This window comes from Protomyctophum parallelum, assembly GCF_964188405.1.
Source record: "Protomyctophum parallelum genome assembly, chromosome: 19".
Lineage (NCBI taxonomy): Eukaryota > Metazoa > Chordata > Actinopteri > Myctophiformes > Myctophidae > Protomyctophum > Protomyctophum parallelum.
The window spans coordinates 5,838,124-5,857,266 of NC_139717.1; the positions used below are offsets into that span (position 1 = coordinate 5,838,124).

At 43.9% G+C, this 19,143-nt stretch overlaps 1 protein-coding gene across 1 annotated transcript; it reads right to left on the reverse strand.

Annotated features, from left to right (window-relative positions):
* Positions 1-2,304: 2,304 nt before the first annotated feature.
* On the reverse strand, positions 2,305-16,751 carry fam167ab (family with sequence similarity 167 member Ab). The gene is made up of 3 exons (XM_083790190.1): positions 16,627-16,751; positions 5,608-6,231; positions 2,305-2,665 (listed from the first exon to the last, which is right to left on the reverse strand). The coding sequence occupies exons 2-3, from the start codon at positions 5,956-5,958 to the stop codon at positions 2,408-2,410; spliced, it is 609 nt and encodes a 202-aa protein (XP_083646316.1). The 5' UTR covers positions 5,959-6,231; positions 16,627-16,751; the 3' UTR covers positions 2,305-2,407.
* Positions 16,752-19,143: the final 2,392 nt, after the last annotated feature.

Below are 19,143 nucleotides of genomic sequence, written 5' to 3' on the forward strand. Positions count from 1 at the left end.
TTATGTTATACGTTAGCTATTGAAAATAGCAGATCTACAAGCTCATAGGGTGGCACAGAGTGCCGCGCTACGAGCTTGAAGATCTGCTATTTTTTTAAACCGTGAAAACCATTGAATATATATTCTTTCAGAGCCAACGTTTTTAACTCAAATCTTTGCTTCTGGGAGGTCCCTGGAACTATATATTTTCAGATTGGGGTCGGCGGCCGATTACATATAATTGTCGTGGTCCTTGACATGAAATAGTTTGAGCACCACTGACATAGAAACATGAGGTTTTTCAGAAAACTGTCAGGATTTAGAAGACAATTTGTAGAATCGTCCTCAAGTCTAAATGCATTAACCCTCCACCTCCACTCCACCGTACCCTATAATAATTTAAACTGGCCTACTTAAGTCAAGGAAAGAACATGCAATTATATTGAAATGCCAGGAATAAGAAAACGGTCCTGGTAGACAGTGAGTTGCAGATGAGATAAATGTTTTCCAATTAATCCCAGACTATTAAGCAATTTCTTCTCAGCAGTTTATTTCCTAACAAATGGCCACATTTCAGTGCCCAGTATAACCAGAGTTGAACAATTACTGTGATTTAATCATTATTGGTAGACATTGACTGAAGTAAAACATTTGCATCATCACAAAAAAATGTATTCTTACAAAAGGCAGGAACTGATTTACCTGAATTGCTACTTATTACTGCAGATGGATTCATTTATATGGAATTTGGATAGACTGATTCAGTGGAGCTATATCACTATTCGAGATGGGATCCAAAAGGAAACACGCACATCTCCAGAAATTCTACAGGTGCTGGTCAAAAATATACGTACAATGAAAAGGAAGGGATGTCCGCACACCGTTTCTCTGCTCCCAGGACATTTGTGTTTGGTACCAAATACCAAATAATTGTTTTGGTACAAAATACCAAATCATTTTTTTCCTGGGAGCAGAGAAACAGTGTGCTATATCACACTATTCCCCACTATACACGTCTTTCTAGTTGTCAAGTTTAAATGCACAATGGCTTTATAGATTATTAATTAAGGCATCTCTTACACGAAATAACAATGACAACATATGAAGACATTACATGTAAATACGGTACACACATAATGTAAATAAACAAATCCAAATCCATTAAAAAATACTTTGTGCCTGTTACATGGGACTCATTGGGAAACTGGTTTACAAAATGAAGCCAAGCATGAGAATGAGTCTGGAAAGGAGCCAGCTTAGGTGGTTCGGGCATCTGGCTAGGATGCCTCTCGGGTGTCTCCCTATCATCATCATCTTTCGACCGCAGTCGAGATCGTGGATTTCACAATATTACACCAGACTTCCCGGTCCTTCATTGCCATCTCCCTACAGGGAGGTCCTCGAGGCACGTCCCACTGGGAGGAGATCCCCGGGGCAGACCCAAGGCGCAGATGGAGGAATCACATCGACTCACTGGCCTTGGAACGTCTCGGGAGCCCCCCAGGAGGAAGTCACTAATGTTGCTCTGGAGAGGGAAGTCTGGAGCTCTCTGGTGGAGCTGTTGCCCCCGCGACCCGACTACGGATAAGTGGTTGAAGATGGATGGATGGATGGATGAAAACATAATATACCGTAGTAAGAAATAAGATATGGTTTGTTAAAAATATCTGATCATGGTAGCCTATAAAGATCTCTTTAGAGCGCAGCTGCTACAACTTTTAAAATAGAGAAGTCTACAATAGCTGCCTTTTATTTTAATTATCCACTTAAGCCCTACTCAAAAATATTTTAACACACCGGTATGCCTATAACAGGGACATCACGGTGAAAGTGGTTAAACATCAAAGCTACGGAATTTTAAATGTGCTCAAGTAATACATCTAAAAGCAACATTACATAGAACTACAGTTCTTGTTTTAGTCATTTCAGGGATTTTACAATTATATTTCATGTTTAAGTTTGCCATGCTCATACTCATCCAAAAATATAAATGTTATATTATCATTAAAATATTAGTGTTTTGCCAATTAACCCATTCTGGAAACCCTTTTGGTGTTTTAAGCATTTTGTTATACTTTGGCTATTGAAAAATAGCAGATCTACAAGCTCATAGCGGCTTGTAGATCTGCTATTTTTTTTTAATAGTGAAAATGTGCCGCAAATCATTGAATATATATTCTGTCAGAGCGAACGTTTTCAACTCAAATCTTCGCTTCTGGGGGGAGGGGGGTCCCTGGAACTACATATTTTCAGATGGCGGCCGGCGGCCAATTACATATTATATTTTTGGGGGTCCTTGACATGAAAATGTTTGAGAAACACTGACAGAAAACTGTCAGGATTTAGAAGACATTTTCACAATCGGCCTCGGCTCTAAATGTAAGAACCAACTGGTCTAGACGAGGAGAGGAGTGACCGCATGGCGCTGCTAGCAGAGCGAGAAGCGTCTGGAGTTGATGTTCATCTTGGTGACGCCGATGAGACGCAGCGGGGCGGAGAGGCCCGGGGTGGCGGGACACTCGCACAGCAGATCCGACAGCTCGTCCCGCTCCTCCAGGACAAAGGTGGCGTCGTTGAGCATGCGGCGGTGCAGCTGGCACGCCTGCTCGATCTTCAGCTTGTTGATGTCGTTGCGGAGTTGCATGAGCTGCCTGGCCAACTGCTGGTCCTGCAGGCGCATGTCTGTCTGCAGAGAAAGAGAGAGAGAGAGAGAGAGAGATGAGCTGCCTGGCCAACTGCTGGTCCTGCAGACGCATGTCTGTCTGCAGAGAAAGAGAGAGAGAGAGAGAGAGAGATGAGCTGCCTGGCCAACTGCTGGTCCTGCAGACGCATGTCTGTCTGCAAAGAGAGAGAGAGAGAGAGAGAGAGAGAGAGATGAGCTGCCTGGCCAACTGCTGGTCCTGCAGACGCATGTCTGTCTGCAAAGAGAGAGAGAGAGAGAGAGAGAGAGAGAGATGAGCTGCCTGGCCAACTGCTGGTCCTGCAGACGCATGTCTGTCTGCAAAGAGAGAGAGAGAGAGAGAGAGAGAGAGAGATGAGCTGCCTGGCCAACTGCTGGTCCTGCAGACGCATGTCTGTCTGCAGAGAAAGAGAGAGAGAGAGAGAGAGAGATGAGCTGCCTGGCCAACTGCTGGTCCTGCAGACGCATGTCTGTCTGCAAAGAGAGAGAGAGAGAGAGAGAGAGAGAGAGATGAGCTGCCTGGCCAACTGCTGGTCCTGCAGACGCATGTCTGTCTGCAAAGAGAGAGAGAGAGAGAGAGAGAGAAGAGGGAGAACGCACTGACAGAGAGAAAATAGCACAATGACATGCAGAGGGAAATGACGATATACAAATTATAGCTGCCTGTATTATTAAGGCCAACTGTACTTGTAGACTAGTGTTCCAGGCAAATCTGAAGTGGTAAGTGAATTGTATTTGGTTTGTTAGTGTGTCCACTTTTTTGTTTGTTTTAAGTGCAATGTATGATAGAAATCCCCTCACAAAAAACCCTCACAAAAAACATGCAGTAATCCTGGTCTCTAAACTGCCTCCCCCTGGCCAGCCTGATGGAGGGGAAAGGAACTGGTTGGACTAACGTGTTCCTTCTATGCGGCGCTACGTCCAAGCAGGGAAACTCCCCCCCTGTCAGGTGTAAAGGAGCAACCTGGACACTCATGCATGAAGGAAGCATGAGTTCAAGTCTGTTGCTCTCCCCAGGTTGGCGGAGGGTGTGTAGAGCCCAGGATCACATTAGATAATTGACACAGGGGTGAAAAGTCTTGGGATAAAAAATAAAAAAATCCCCCTCACTGTGAAGTTGTGAGCAGGTAGAGTTATGGTTACTATGCAGCTAACTATCTTCACTTATTAGTGGGTGATGGGTATGTCAGGTCGGACTGACATAGATATACAGTAGGTTCAAGTAGAGGCATGACATTTTGTGGTGAGGAGGTAACCGGTGCAGTGTTAGCTAAGGTGTGTTCGCTTTTCCTTGAGTATTTGTGGGCGTCATTAGCTCAGGAGTAGAGTGGCCGGATGGGAACCCAATTACCCTATTGGCTAGATTATAACACTACGTTATTTTCCAATGAAAATATACCTACAAAAAATGGGTCGTATCATATTCTAGCCATATAGACTAGCCATTCCACTTACCATCCAGCCCGCTAATAATGTACATTTCCTGGAATGTACCCGAATTTAAAGTATACTCAAGGCTGTTTTTCCAGAAAGGATTGCTCTCTTTTTCATCTTGTAGCTTTATTTCACAAATTATCAATAATTCCTGTACGTAACACAAAATGAGTCAGCTTTATATAGGTTCCGGGTTGAGAGAAAGTTCATGCTATCTATCTACTGTATGTGAATGTGAAAGGAAATGTCACAATAGGGCGCACATCATTGTTTTCCAGACCACTGTGTGTGCGCAAATATTTGTAGTCAATATGGGTATTGTATTAGAATATACTGAGAATATACTGTAGTCCTCGCATGTTCAGGGTCGACGTCGTTAATCCAAGCATGCAAACTCTGGATGAATTATGTGCCACATAGCTGCAGAGTACAAGTGAAGTAATTAACACTTGCAGGAGCTGTTTATGAAGATGAATAGAGCCGTTTATGAAGATGAAAGGAGCCCTTATTCCTGCACCAGTCACTCACACTCACTTGAACTTCAATAGCATTCTTTTCACAGCCATAGCACGCTGGGTGTTGTCTCCATTGTTCCATCGTAATTGGCTAATGAGCAGGAAGTAATTTTCTCTCCGCGTTTCAATAACCAATGACAACTTTAGTCACATCGAGTTCACACCGGGTAAGAAAAGGAGTCTGTAACAGTTATGAATTTGAGTAAATAAATAAAATTAATTATGCATAAAGTATAAAGGTAAGAGGGAGGGGCACGGTGGCCTCACAGCATAGATAGAGTATTAAAAGGATAGAGACTGATCTGGCGCGAAGCTCCGCCCCCTCCGCTATTCATGTCAGTGGAAGTTGCTCAGTGGCGTTTTGAAGCAGCCCGAAGGACCGTCTATTTCCGCCTTTTTGGGCGCATTTCCGCATATTGGACCCTCCAAATTTTGGAGGTCCAATGCGGAAATGCAACCGAGCGCTCAATGTTAAAGCCCAGCTGCACAGGGTTTCCTCGTCATGAATCCACGGTTCCGCCTGCAGTCCTTCCTCTTACCACTAGGGCCCAGCGCTTCAACGTTGGAGTGCCTCACTGGCCCCTTGACTCACAGCTAGAATCTGCATTATTGTAATCAACACTAAAGCATGAAAGATTTCAGCTTTACAAGCTGACTGAGTGTTGTTTATCGCCGGCAACAGTTAAACTAATTGATTATTATAGAACAAAGCAGAGATCCGGGCACACTTAATGTTAAAAAAGAGGGAAACTTTGAATAAAGTTTTCCTCCTTTATGCTTAATGCTCTTTGGCCACTCAGAATAGCCAAATGGCATTGGTCACGCCTCCAGGTCTTTAGTTTACTCAAGTTAGGTAATAAGACCTGGTACATTTTTTATACCTGCACACCTCCTGAGCACCTGGTTGCTCCCTTGCTTCTAATTGATTATTATGATTGATTATTATTATGAAATTGATAAATTATTCTGTTTTTGTGTGTGTGTTTTTTTCCTACTCACCAGTTCCTTCCTCAGCCAGCTGAGAGCTTCATCGATGTTCCCGAATGCCTTCAGGACTCCTGACGGCAGTTTGCACTGAATGACTCCAGAGCTCCTCCGAGCCTCTTTGTCTTCGTCAGACTGCTCTGATCCATCCTCTGTCTGGAGCTGGACCTGTTTGGCTGCAGGGTCTCGGAATGTAGGGCTATCCAAACGGGCTTTCCACTCCACATAAGAGGGTCTCCTGGTCTCCAGTCGTAGCTTTTCCGTCAGGGCCTTCAAGGTCATCAGATGGTCATCTGCAGGTAATTCTTCGTCTCCCAGACCAACGACACTGTCCACAGTGATGTGAGGAACTGAGGTTGCCTCCATCGTTAAACTGCTAAATAAACACACACGTCCTCGAAAGATCTGACTGTGTCAAGAAGAATGATCAAGTTGTATAATGCTCTTCATGGATTCCACAAGTCCTTGTCAATTCTGGTCACAAGCTATAGGCTTCAGTGGTGTTGTTTTCCGATTTCCTATATCTTAGTACAGTTCATTTTGATGGATACTGACTGTAGCCCAAAAAGATTATTAAGCAATCCCTCTCCAAACGTTTTGCAATGTGTCCCTTTGGAGTGTACAGCTCATCATTTGGACCTGTAACGGAAAGAAAGAAAACATGGAATGTTTTAATTATTTTCTGAGCATATAAAGTTAACCATGTTGCATAACAAAATGAGGCATATCTCACAAAAATGTTGGACGTGATAAGGCTTGTTGTCCAGAATGAAATGCCGTGGTGGTCTATGACGTGATGCATCTAATCTCATCAACGCAGTTAGTCTGTATGATCATTAGGTGAATTTACAGTATTACTTACAATGCATGCTTAGCTTACAAGACACTACTAGTGCATAATACACTGCATCTTCTGAGACAGCTCGCTATTCATTCATTGTTAACACCTGTCATTGTGTAAAAGGACCTCACTGAGGAACACGCCTCTGGTATGGAAGAAGTCGTTTCTATAGCAACAACACACTCACGCACGCTCAGTCGCTCACACACTCACACACACACTGAAAATGAGTCAGCATTTCTTTCTGCCTCCCATTCCTCAGGGCTTATACAGGACTTCAACAGCCTACAATGACAACGGCAGAATACTGACTGTGGACTGATTGGTGGTACATGATTCACAGTTATAAACTAGAAAAAGTGCCCTTCTGGGCACAGGTCTCCACCAGGAGGATAGGAATGTAACTGTTTAGGAGTAATATAAACATGTTTTTTGTTTGTTTGTTCCAATCTTTGCCAATCAGGATGGAATATGGTGCAGATCCGTGTTGATCGCACGCATGCACAATCCACCTGTTGGTGGTGCTATAACAGGCCAATGTGAAATGGGTGGGCTATATTCCTCAGCCTAGTAGGAAAGTGCGTGAAAGATTTCACGTCAAATTGTACGCTGCGTTCATGATTTGAGGCTTTTTGTTCAAAACAGGCCAATCCTGCAAAATCTGAAAGGCAATGTTAGCCAATTAGGATGGAATATGAAATATCAGACACATCCGTCTTGAGCACATGACTATGGAGATACTGTGTAACGATTTGCGGGATTTTTGGACAAAATCCGGAGGAGTAATATCCAAAAATGTGTTTTACAAAAGTCGGCCTCCTGGTGGCGCTCTAAAAGCCAGATGTGAACTAGAGAGACTGTGTACCAATTTGCGCGATGTTTGGACAAAATCTGTAGGTGTACTGTGCAAAAACTTGTTTTGCACAAAGCGGCCTCCTGCTGGCGCTATAACAGGCCGTTCTGGAAATTTTGGGGCAGAGGTTCATCGTTGGCATCCAGGGAGTGTGTGTGCAAAATTTGGCATTGACCGGGTTAACGGTGGCCGAGATTAGCTGCTCACGGACACACACACGGACGGACACACGGACTGACGGACGGAGTGCAAAACATACTCTCCCCCCATGCCTCGGCCTGGTGGAGACAATGAATCCTTCCTTGTATCAACAAATTAAACTAAAACCTGTGACACTACCATGCTTTTTAAAGGTTTATTATGTTATGCCTTCGTTGATAGGACAGTAGACATACAGGAAACGGGGAGAGAGATGGGGAGTGACACGCAGCAAAGGTCGTCGGGATTGGGATTCGAACCGGCGACACGCTGTCAGACTGGCATTGGATGCTATCAGACTGACTGGCATTGCAGCCTATAGGATGCTATCAGACTGACTGGCATTGCAGCCTATAGGATGCTATCAGACTGACTGGCATTGCAGCCTATAGGATGCTATCAGACTGGCATTGCCGCCTATAGGATGCTGCCAGACTGGCATTGCCGCCTATAGGATGCTGTCAGACTGGCATTGCCGCCTATAGGATGCCTGCCCCGGACCACCACCATGATGTTGGCACTGGCACTGCAGTGCATTTATTTTGAACCCATTTATATATCCTAACAGTTTTCTGAAAAACCTATGTTGCTACAGTATGTATGTCACTGCCGGTGCTCAACCTTTTTCATGTCAAGGACATGAAACCCCCATCTGAAAATATGTTTTCCCAGGGACCGCTCAGAAGCAAAGATCTGAAAGAATATATATATATTCAAAGATTTGCGCCACTTTTCCACGATTTTTCAAAAATAGCAGATCTAGCTCGTAGCGTGGCACTCGGTGCTGCACTACTTGTAAATCTTCTATTTTTCAATAGCTAAAGTATAACATAATGCTTGAAACACCAAAAGGGGTTCCCGCCCTGAATGGGTAAAATAAATAATAACAAGGGCAACGCAATGTGACGCATTTTCTGGGCATTATGAAGGGGTGAAATCAATGAATCAATCAATGCTAGTCCTAGACTGACAAACTCAATAATGAATTATCTTATGCGTGGAGCTATTATGTTATACTTGAAAGGGAGATCTAGTCAAAACCGATGATTCTCAGCTTAATCTCATCCCAGAAACCAAATAACTGTCACAACCACTTCCGTATAGTTGAATGAATACAATAACTAGTCTAAACTAGTCACACTCATCATGAACTGCCGTGAGACATGAGAGTTGGATGGCACAACACTTCCGTATAGTTGAATGAAAGCAACTTTAAGTCCATCAGAAATGATCTTGGCAGCCTGCCCTGCACGCTCGTTAAACCATGTGTGAAAATCCTTTGTGTGATCTTTCCTTTCCGCCTTTTACGGTAAGTTTGACAAGCAGGTACATGGAGCAGCAAAACCCAGTTTCTTTCCACATCTGCTGGGCTGTGGCCAAATCAAGCCATTTCTCTCTCTGTTCAAGTCAAGACCCTGCAGGGGAGTCATCCACCACACCCTCTTGGATTGCAATTCCCTGTACACTCTGAGACTAGTCGACCCTGTCCTGCCTGCAAATGGTCCAAAACGCACTCGACGGGTACCAGGAAGAGGGGAAAAAATTTACCCCCCCCCCCCCATGGCTGCTAGAATGGTTTAAATTAAATACGATTTTAAGATTCTCCTGATCAAGGTTCAAGGTCAAGGTTCACTTTATTTGTCATTACACATGTTTGCACATATAAAACCAATATTGTACTCAGGACCAGCAGTGTATATTTAAAACCTATCAACAAAAAGATGTTCCTGACAGCTGACCAGGGAGGGGGGGGGGGGGGGTGAGGCAGTGTAGAGACCAGGATTACTGTATGTTTATTAACATCTAAATCCACCTATATCGCTGACCTTTGAACCCCTTCCTTCTACTCCCGGGGTCCTCAGTTCAGGTCTGACTTTTTCCTGTTTTCTTTTCTTTTCTTTTTACTGCTTTTATTGATGATAGTTTATTCATTCCTTTGCTCTGTACAGTATGTCTGGCTGTATTTGTGATTTTAAACTACCTCCTGGACGGGTCTTTACGCTGCAGAACTTTGGTCAACGAGAGTTGTCTTTAACCCATTCTGACCTGAGATCAGATTCTATAAATGTCTTCTACATCCTAGTGACAGTTTTCCATTCTGACCTGAGATCAGATTCTAAAAATGTCTTCTACGTCAGTCGCTCTTCGATTTTTTCAAAAATAGCAGACCTACAAGCTCGTAGCGCGCCACTCGGTGGCGCGCTATGAGCTTGTAGGTCTGCTATTTTTAAATAGCTAAAGCATAACGTAATGCTAACACCAAAAGGGGTTCCCGCCTAAAATGAGTTACCGGTAAAATGTGCTTTATAAATACATCTGACTTGACTAGACTAAAACGTCCTTTTAGAGATGAAATAGGGGGGGATGAAAAAGGAAAAGTGAAAACTATGCCATTCTGTGGCAACCATGACAGCAGCATGCAGCGCAAAAACATTGGCTCCTGTTCCCTCTCACCAACTTTACAACCACTCACTACAGTATGTGGTTATAGGCCTCAGTTCTTCCATAATGGGCGCAGCAGACAAGTAGTGAAGTCATCGCCCCTGTATCTAATGATAGGCTTGGCTGTTTTGTAAGGTAAAGTAGACCTCTCTCTCTCTCTCTCTCTCTCTCTCTGACTGTGCCGAGTAGCTGACAGACGTATTATAAAATAATGATTAGGGAAGGGCTCCTCGCATTCTTCTCTACAGGAATCGATGCTCCTCGTTGTAGGAAAGCATTAGAGGAAAGATCCGTGGGCATCAGGGCACATGCATTTTTAAAGACATTGTATATGAACTAAATGGACTATACGTGTGTACAGGAAGGAAGTGATTTTGTTGGTAGACAGGAACTATGCAGAGTAAAGATATGAGGAGATCGGGAATGCTACTATTAGTATGTGTAGAATATACTGTATGTCAGGCAGGACATAATCATAATCGTGAATCTCAGTGCTGTCAAATTGGAGAGGATCAGAAGCAGTTTAATGCCAAGACCATCTAAAGTATATTCCATCGCATAACATCACACACTGTAAATGACATCTTTTGGTGGTTATAAAATCCACTTCTTGTGCCATTGGCAGCAAGCACTAGAATATAGACCAGCAGGAAATCTTAATTTGTTTATTAAGCCAAAGTTTGCATCCTGAATATCAAATAGCAATTTGGGGCCCAATAATGACAGTAATGGGTCATATGGCATGAAAGACCATTTATGTGTATTTATTTATGCATCTAACATCCGAATCGCCATCTTCCACCATAACATTCCAATGATTTCATGGAGCCGACTGCAGAACTAGGATTGCTTGGCAACGTCCAAGTTTCCTTGGTTGGCCACACCAATAAAAAATATAATATATTGGTGCGTTTTGGACTTATATGGACATGCCAAAGTCTGGCTTGACTTACAACGTCTGGGTCTATTTCTATCTAGGACATGTAGTCAGCATATAAACAAACATGACCGCATTGTGATGGCTATAGTGTAGACTCTCTCACTGCGTATCTTTCCATTTATCCTCTGATGATGAGTCTACACAACATAACTTTTCTCTGGGTGCTTTTCATACTGCAGTGTTTATTATGCACTCAGTATCACATTCAATTAGCAATCGAATTCCCACTATGGAAAAGAAGCACTTCGTACAGCATGTGGGATTCCCATCGCGTTGCATTACAGCAGTATAGTCACATGCATTCACCATACATAGTGATACAACTTAACCCATTTAGACCCGAGGACGATTCTACAAATGCCTTCTAGATCTTGACAGTTTTCTGAAAAACCCCATGTTTCTGTGTCAGTCGTTCTCAAACATTTTCTTGTGAAGGACTCCCAAAAATATATGTATAAAAAAATAAAAAATATATATATATTGGCCGCCGACCCCCCCCCCCCCCCCATATTCAAACATTTGGGCCACATTTTCCCAATTTTTCAAAAATAGCAGACCTACAAGCTCGTAGCGTGGCACTCGGTGCCACGCTATGAGCTTGTAGATCTGCTATTTTTCAATAGCTAAAGTATAACATAATGCTTAAAACACCAACAGGGGTTCCCGCCCAAAATGGGTTTTTAAAGACTGAGTTAGACTTGGTTATGCTCACAGGAGGAAATTGCAGATGTACAAGTTTGCAATGTGTTGCACGCAGGACGACACAGACACATGACACCCGTTGTGTTATAAAACAGGCTTCAGTGAGCGTTCTGTTTAGTTAAGTAAGTCCCCCCCCTTTCAACCTGTAACCTAAAGCATTCACAGCAGAAAGAAGCAATGCGTGGTTCTCAGTGTCGACTCAACAGGTGTTCTTTCTGTGGAAGAGTCAAGGTTATTCAAAGGATGAGAAAACACTTGCAAAGATAACAAACTGAAGCCCCCCCCCCCCCCCCCCCCCGCTTTGTTTTTCTTTTTACACAAGCCTATGGAGTTACATTTGTCTCTTTATTAACCAAACAAAAGAAAAATTAACCAAACAAAAGAAAAACATTTGAGAGAGAAAAAATCTAAACAGAACAAAAAACTATTTTTAATTCAAACAAATTAAAAACGCAATCAAAAAATATATTTGCAAGCAAAAAAAAAAAAGATTTGAAAGAAAAGAAAAAATAATTGAGAACAAAACTTTAATTTTTTTTTTTTTTTTTTTTTTTTTTTTTAATTAAAAATTAAAAATTAAACTACATAAAACAAAATACTTACTAAATGTTTGGGTAATAATAATATGTGTTGTGCTAAATAAAATGTTTTTAATGTTTTTTTTCCTTCGTTTGCGAATGAAAGTTTTTTTTTTCTCATTGCAAAACGCCTTCTCTCTCAAAACCTATGTCTTTGGTCTCGATTTTTTTTTTCTCTCTCAAAACCTATGTCTTTGGTCTCGATTTTTTTTTTCTCTCTCTTGGATTATTTGTGTGAGGGGTGAAAGTTCAGAAGGCGGGTCCTACGCTGAAAAGATGTAAGACACCTCTCCATTGGCCACTGTCTTAAACCCTTGCTTAGGGTGCAAATCTCAACTGTTTTGGACGGGGGTGGGCTCGTTGGAATCGTGTCGCCCCCCTGGGGGCGTCTTTGGGGGGCTCAAGGTTCAGGGACCCCCAGGGACCCCCTGGGACCCCCCAGGGACCCCCAAATGGTAACTCTGTCATTTCTCAACCGTTTTTGACGGGGGTGGGCTTGTTGTGATTGTGTCGCCCCCCTGGGGGCGTCTTTGTGGGTCTCAAGGTTCAGGGACCCCCAGGGACCCCCCAGGGACCCCCCAGGGACCCCCCAGGGACCCCCAAATGGTAACTGTCATTTCTCAACTGTTTTGGACGGGGGTGGGCTCGTTGGAATCGTGTCGCCCCCCTGGGGGCGTCTTTGGGGGGCTCAAGGTTCAGGGACCCCCAGGGACCCCCTGGGACCCCCCAGGGACCCCCAAATGGTAACTCTGTCATTTCTCAACCGTTTTTGACGGGGGTGGGCTTGTTGTGATTGTGTCGCCCCCCTGGGGGCGTCTTTGTGGGTCTCAAGGTTCAGGGACCCCCAGGGACCCCCCAGGGACCCCCAAATGGTAACTCTGTCATTTCTCAAATGTTTTGGACGGGGGTGGGCTCGTTGGAATCGTGTCGCCCCCCTGGGGGCGTCTTTGGGGGGCTCAAGGTTCAGGGACCCCCAGGGACCCCCTGGGACCCCCCAGGGACCCCCAAATGGTAACTCTGTAATTTCTCAACCGTTTTTGACGGGGGTGGGCTTGTTGTGATTGTGTCGCCCCCCTGGGGGCGTCTTTGTGGGTCTCAAGGTTCAGGGACCCCCAGGGACCCCCAAATGGTAACTGTCATTTCTCAACTGTTTTTGACGAGGGTGGGCTCGTTGTGATTGTGTCGCCCCCCTGGGGGCGTCTTTTGGGGTCTCAAGGTTCAGGGACCCCCCCGGGACCACCCAGGGACCCCCAAATGGTAACTGTCATTTCTCAACTGTTTTGGACGGCGGTGGGCTCTTTGGAATCGTGTCGCCCCCCCCTGGTGGCGTTCTCAAGGTTTTGGAGGTTCGGGGACCCCCCGGGACCCCCCAGGGACCCCCAAATGGTAACTCTGTCATTTCTCAACCGTTTTGGACGGCTCGTTGTTATTGTGTCGCCCCCCTGGGGGCGTCTTTGGGGGTCTCAAGGTTCAGGGACCCCCAGGGACCCCCCAGGGACCCCCAAATGGTAACTCTGTAATTTCTCAAAGTGTGTGAGAGAGAGAGCTATAGTAAGAAGAATATGCAGATGAATATAAATGGTTCTCTCTGTCTCTCCCTCCCATCAATAAAGATCTATCATAAAAATGTCAAGAGTTACCATGTGAAAGTCCCCAGGGGTCCCCGAACCTCCAAAACCCTGATAATGCGCCCAGAGAGGCAACACGATTCCAACGAGCCCACCCCCGTCCAAAACGGTTGAGAAATGACAGAATTACCATTTGGGGGTCCCGGGGGGTCCCCGAACCTACAAAACCCTGAGAACGCCCCCAGGGGGGCAACACGATTCCAACAAGCCCACCCCTGTCCAAAATGGTTGAGAAATGACAGAGTTACCATTTGGGGGTCCCTGGGGGGTCCCGGGGGGTCCCCGAACCTCCAAAACCCTGAGAACGCCCCCAGGGGGGCGACACGATTCCAACGAGCTCACCCCCGTCCAAAACAGTTGAGAAATGACAGAGTTACCATTTGGGGGTCCCTGGGTGGTCCCGGGGGGTCCCTGGGGGTCCCTGAACCTTGAGACCCACAAAGACGCCCCCAGGGGGGCGACACGATTCCAACGAGCCCACCCCCGTCCAAAACAGTTGAGAAATGACAGAGTTACCATTTGGGGGTCCCTGGGGGGTCCCGGGGGGTCCCTCGGGGTCCCTGAACCTTGAGCCCCCTAAAGACACCCCCAGGGGGGCGACACGATTCCAACGAGCCCACCCCCGTCCAAAACAGTTGAGAAATGACAGTTACCATTTGGGGGTCCCTGGGGGTCCCTGAACCTTGAGACCCACAAAGACGCCCCCAGGGGGGCGACACAATCACAACAAGCCCACCCCCGTCAAAAACGGTTGAGAAATGACAGAGTTACCATTTGGGGGTCCCTGGGGGGTCCCAGGGGGTCCCTGGGGGTCCCTGAACCTTGAGCCCCCCAAAGACGCCCCCAGGGGGGCGACACGATTCCAACGAGCCCACCCCCGTCCAAAACATTTGAGAAATGACAGAGTTACCATTTGGGGGTCCCTGGGGGGTCCCTGGGGGTCCCTGAACCTTGAGACCCACAAAGACGCCCCCAGGGGGGCGACACAATCACAACAAGCCCACCCCCGTCAAAAACGGTTGAGAAATGACAGAGTTACCATTTGGGGGTCCCTGGGGGGTCCCAGGGGGTCCCTGGGGGTCCCTGAACCTTGAGCCCCCCAAAGACGCCCCCAGGGGGGCGACACGATTCCAACGAGCCCACCCCCGTCCAAAACAGTTGAGAAATGACAGTTACCATTTGGGGGTCCCTGGGGGGTCCCTGGGGGGTCCCTGGGGGGTCCCTGGGGGTCCCTGAACCTTGAGACCCACAAAGACGCCCCCAGGGGGGCGACACAATCACAACAAGCCCACCCCCGTCAAAAACGGTTGAGAAATGACAGAGTTACCATTTGGGGGTCCCTGGGGGGTCCCAGGGGGTCCCTGGGGGTCCCTGAACCTTGAGCCCCCCAAAGACGCCCCCAGGGGGGCGACACGATTCCAACGAGCCCACCCCCGTCCAAAACAGTTGAGATTTGCACCCTAAGCAAGGGTTTAAGACAGTGGCCAATGGAGAGGTGTCTTACATCTTTTCAGCGTAGGACCCGCCTTCTGAACTTTCACCCCTCACACAAATAATCCAAGAGAGAGAAAAAAAAAATCGAGACCAAAGACATAGGTTTTGAGAGAGAAAAAAAAAAATCGAGACCAAAGACATAGGTTTTGAGAGAGAAGGCGTTTTGCAATGAGAAAAAAAAAACTTTCATTCGCAAACGAAGGAAAAAAAACATTAAAAACATTTTATTTAGCACAACACATATTATTATTACCCAAACATTTAGTAAGTATTTTGTTTTATGTAGTTTAATTTTTTATTTTTTATTAAAAAAAATAATAATAATAATATTTTTTTTTAAGTTTTGTTCTCAATTATTTTTTCTTTTCTTTCAAATCTTTTTTTTTTTTGCTTGCAAATATATTTTTTGATTGCGTTTTTAATTTGTTTGAATTAAAAATAGTTTTTTGTTCTGTTTAGATTTTTTCTCTCTCAAATGTTTTTCTTTTGTTTGGTTAATTTTTCTTTTGTTTGGTTAATAAAGAGACAAATGTAACTCCATACAAGCCTTTACTGCACAGTCAAATACTGTCTGTAGCCTATATATACTTTCAAAAGTCACAAGAGACATTATTATTTTACTCATGTCATGTTCTATTTGAACACATCAAGTATCTTGAGCAGACATATTAGGCCTTTATAGTCACTATGTAGCCTAAAAAAAAACATAAATTCCTTTGAAAACTGTGTTTATGGAAAGACTACAGCAACATCCAAAACCTGAATGAGCATAACAAACTGTGGCTATACTGGCTGTGATACAGTCTGTCATAATCATAAAGTTATAGTTTTCTTCCCAGTAACCCATCCTGGTGTAGCCTACTGCGTTTATACTCAGTCTTAACTGATTTAGTTTTTGTTATACATAACATAAAGGGCCTATCATTCACTCAAAACTCATTTGCATATGCAAAGAAAAGGAATTAGTCTCGCAGCTAGTCAAATTATTCTATACACCATGTGTGTCTAGAGCTCGTCAGGAAATAGCTCATGTAAGCATCATTGTACTGTAGCCCATTGTACTGTAACCCCAAAAACAAACAACCAATACTAGGCTACCATGCAATTTATTTGAGTGGTTAACTTAGCCAAATGGAGAAGGCTGGCTGGCTGACACATCACCCAAAAACTGCATGTGGCGCATGTAACAGTATGCCACATCTGTTGCACTATCTCTATGCTAATAGACATTTACATTAAACATAATGATACTCATGGATTTCAAGATATTATTTCAAGGGTTTGCCATGATTGAATAATCTGTAAATTGGTTAATTGCGATCATGCAAAGCAAACGGCGTTTCGTTTCGTAATAATACCTGCAGTCAGAAATCCTCGTGTTGCGCAGTAGACGAACTTCTCCTAGGCTGTGTGACTCTGCTCTTAGATCCGCATCAGCCTCACCGTCACCGCCGGGGAATAAAGAGACAAATGTAACTCCATAGCTGCCTCCTCTAGTCTATAGCCATGATGATATGAATATGATCCCGTTCTGTTCTGTTCCCCTCTCCTCTCCTGCACATTCCCGCTCCGCTCCAGTCCGGCTGTGGGTCGGTCCACTTGTTTTTGAACACACAGCTCATAGGGACCGGAGGAGGAGCAGTAAGGTTGCGTCAGGTTGTGGTTGCTTGGAGACGTCGTAGGAATCCCGACCAGACTCGCTCTCTGTGCTAATGATATTGCTGCAATTGCGCCACGCTCTGATAATCATCATCAGGCAACGCTTTCACTTAATTATTTTTAATTACAAATAAAAATAACGATGCTATAGTTAGTTATACAAAAAGTAAAAACAAACAAGCACAAAACAAAAAAAGCAAGATGAAATATATCCACAATTCAGGAAAAAAGAAAAAAAAAGTTTCCATTTGGCCCCACATTCTATATGCGATGTTTGATTATAGAAACAAAATAAAATAAATAAAAGGTGGATTGCAGAACACACATTTCGTCCACATTATTCACCTGGGTAGCCAATAACATATAAATTAAATGTTTTTTTTTTTCAACTGACTCATCCATTTCAACAAGTCATTGAAAACTTGAAACTGAAAAGGTTTGCAGTTTGTTTTTGATTGTCTGAAATCACAATCAGGAGCATCAACATTACACTATTATCACACTATTAAAGGACCACTTTTCAACCTATCTTCATATAATAGGTCCTCACTAATAATCATGATAAAATGGCACAATTTTTTCTAGTCTGTGTCTCATAGGAGGGCTGTGGGCAGTTCAGAAACCGTCCTCCAGTGACATCATGATTAGGCAGATTATTTTTCAAACTAGATTTTTTTTTACAAAAATGTTTTGATTTGTGAGAGCGATGGCTTTCATTTTCGCATTGCAACTTTTCAGGATTAGAAAGCCTGCAGTTTCTATTAGCTTGCATTCCCCATCGATGATGTCGTCACTGGAGGACGGTTTCTGAACTGCCCACAGCCGTCCTATGAGAATTGTGCAATTATTTCATGATTATAGTGAGGACCTATTATATGAAGATAGGTTGAAAAGTGGTGTCTGCACATTCCTGTTAAACACAAATGTGATTGTACAACATTGAACTCCTATAGGCCTACTCTGTTCTTTAATAATATTTCCACATTTGGCAGAGCATTACCTTTTTCCATATCATGGCAAACATATATATTTTTTCAACTGTTAAAGAATCTAGCAATCTGGGAACCCATCGGCAAAAAGAAAAGAAAAAACAGCACCCTCTGCTGTTTGTTTCCAGCACAGAATCTGTTCCTGAGAGATTAAGAATCTAGAGATGGATTTTATTTATTAGGTTTCAACAGAAACAAAGATAGGCTATATGTGGGGAGAAAACAAGCCCTTTCAGTCCTTCGGTCTAAAACAACAGAATGTGTTCTGTTCTCAACATAATGTTGTCCTATAGGCCCTCATTATAGCCTACATGTAGGCCTGTGATACCTGATACTATTTTCGCCTTACCCCTATTTCCCTAAACTGATTTGCCTTTATTTTATATTTTTGAGTGGTGCAACCACTCCTATATATGTGTGTGGCTGTCCCATGGGTCTGTCCCTCCCTGTGTCCTGTGTCCCTGGGTCTGTCCGAGCACGAAAATAGTGTTATAGCGTTTGTTCACCACCAAGTGTCACTGTTGCACAGCCTGACACAGACACAGACACACACACAGGCCAGGGAGGAGGGCATGTACAGTACAGTACAGTACAGTACAGTACCACTCACTTCAGATGGGTCAGATTTTTTTTTTACGATTTAGAAAAACATTTTTTGAATAGTTCAAACAGCCAATAATCTACAATAAGATCACAACGTGTCGATGCAGATCAGCTATAGTTGATTGGTTTTTCAAAATTGGAGGCACAAATTTGAGGCACTGGCGAAAATAGGGCCCCAAGTCTCCATCATGAAGATAACTGTATTCATGATTCTACAACTCCAATTTCACAGAGCATCAAAAATGTAATAATTTAAATAAATATAAATATACAGTAAATTGATAGTTATACTGTAGTTGCAAAGAAACATTAAACCAAATCACAGGTTTTATAAGGTAATTCACTCCCAGAAAACGTTGGGCAGTAATATTACTATGTAATGTATTACTGTAATACTTTCCCCAGTAATAAGTATAGTTTAAGGGACTACAATATTGTCAAAACAGTAATTATATTACAGTTATTCATCAAAGTACCTGTGTGTGTGTGTGTGTGTGTGTGTGTGTGTGTAATTGTGTGTGTGCGCAGTTGCGCACACACAGTTAGTCACACACGCACGTGTGTGCATTTTAAAGTAAGCAATGTGTGCAATTTGGCTCATTGGTGACTCCTCCTGTGAGCATG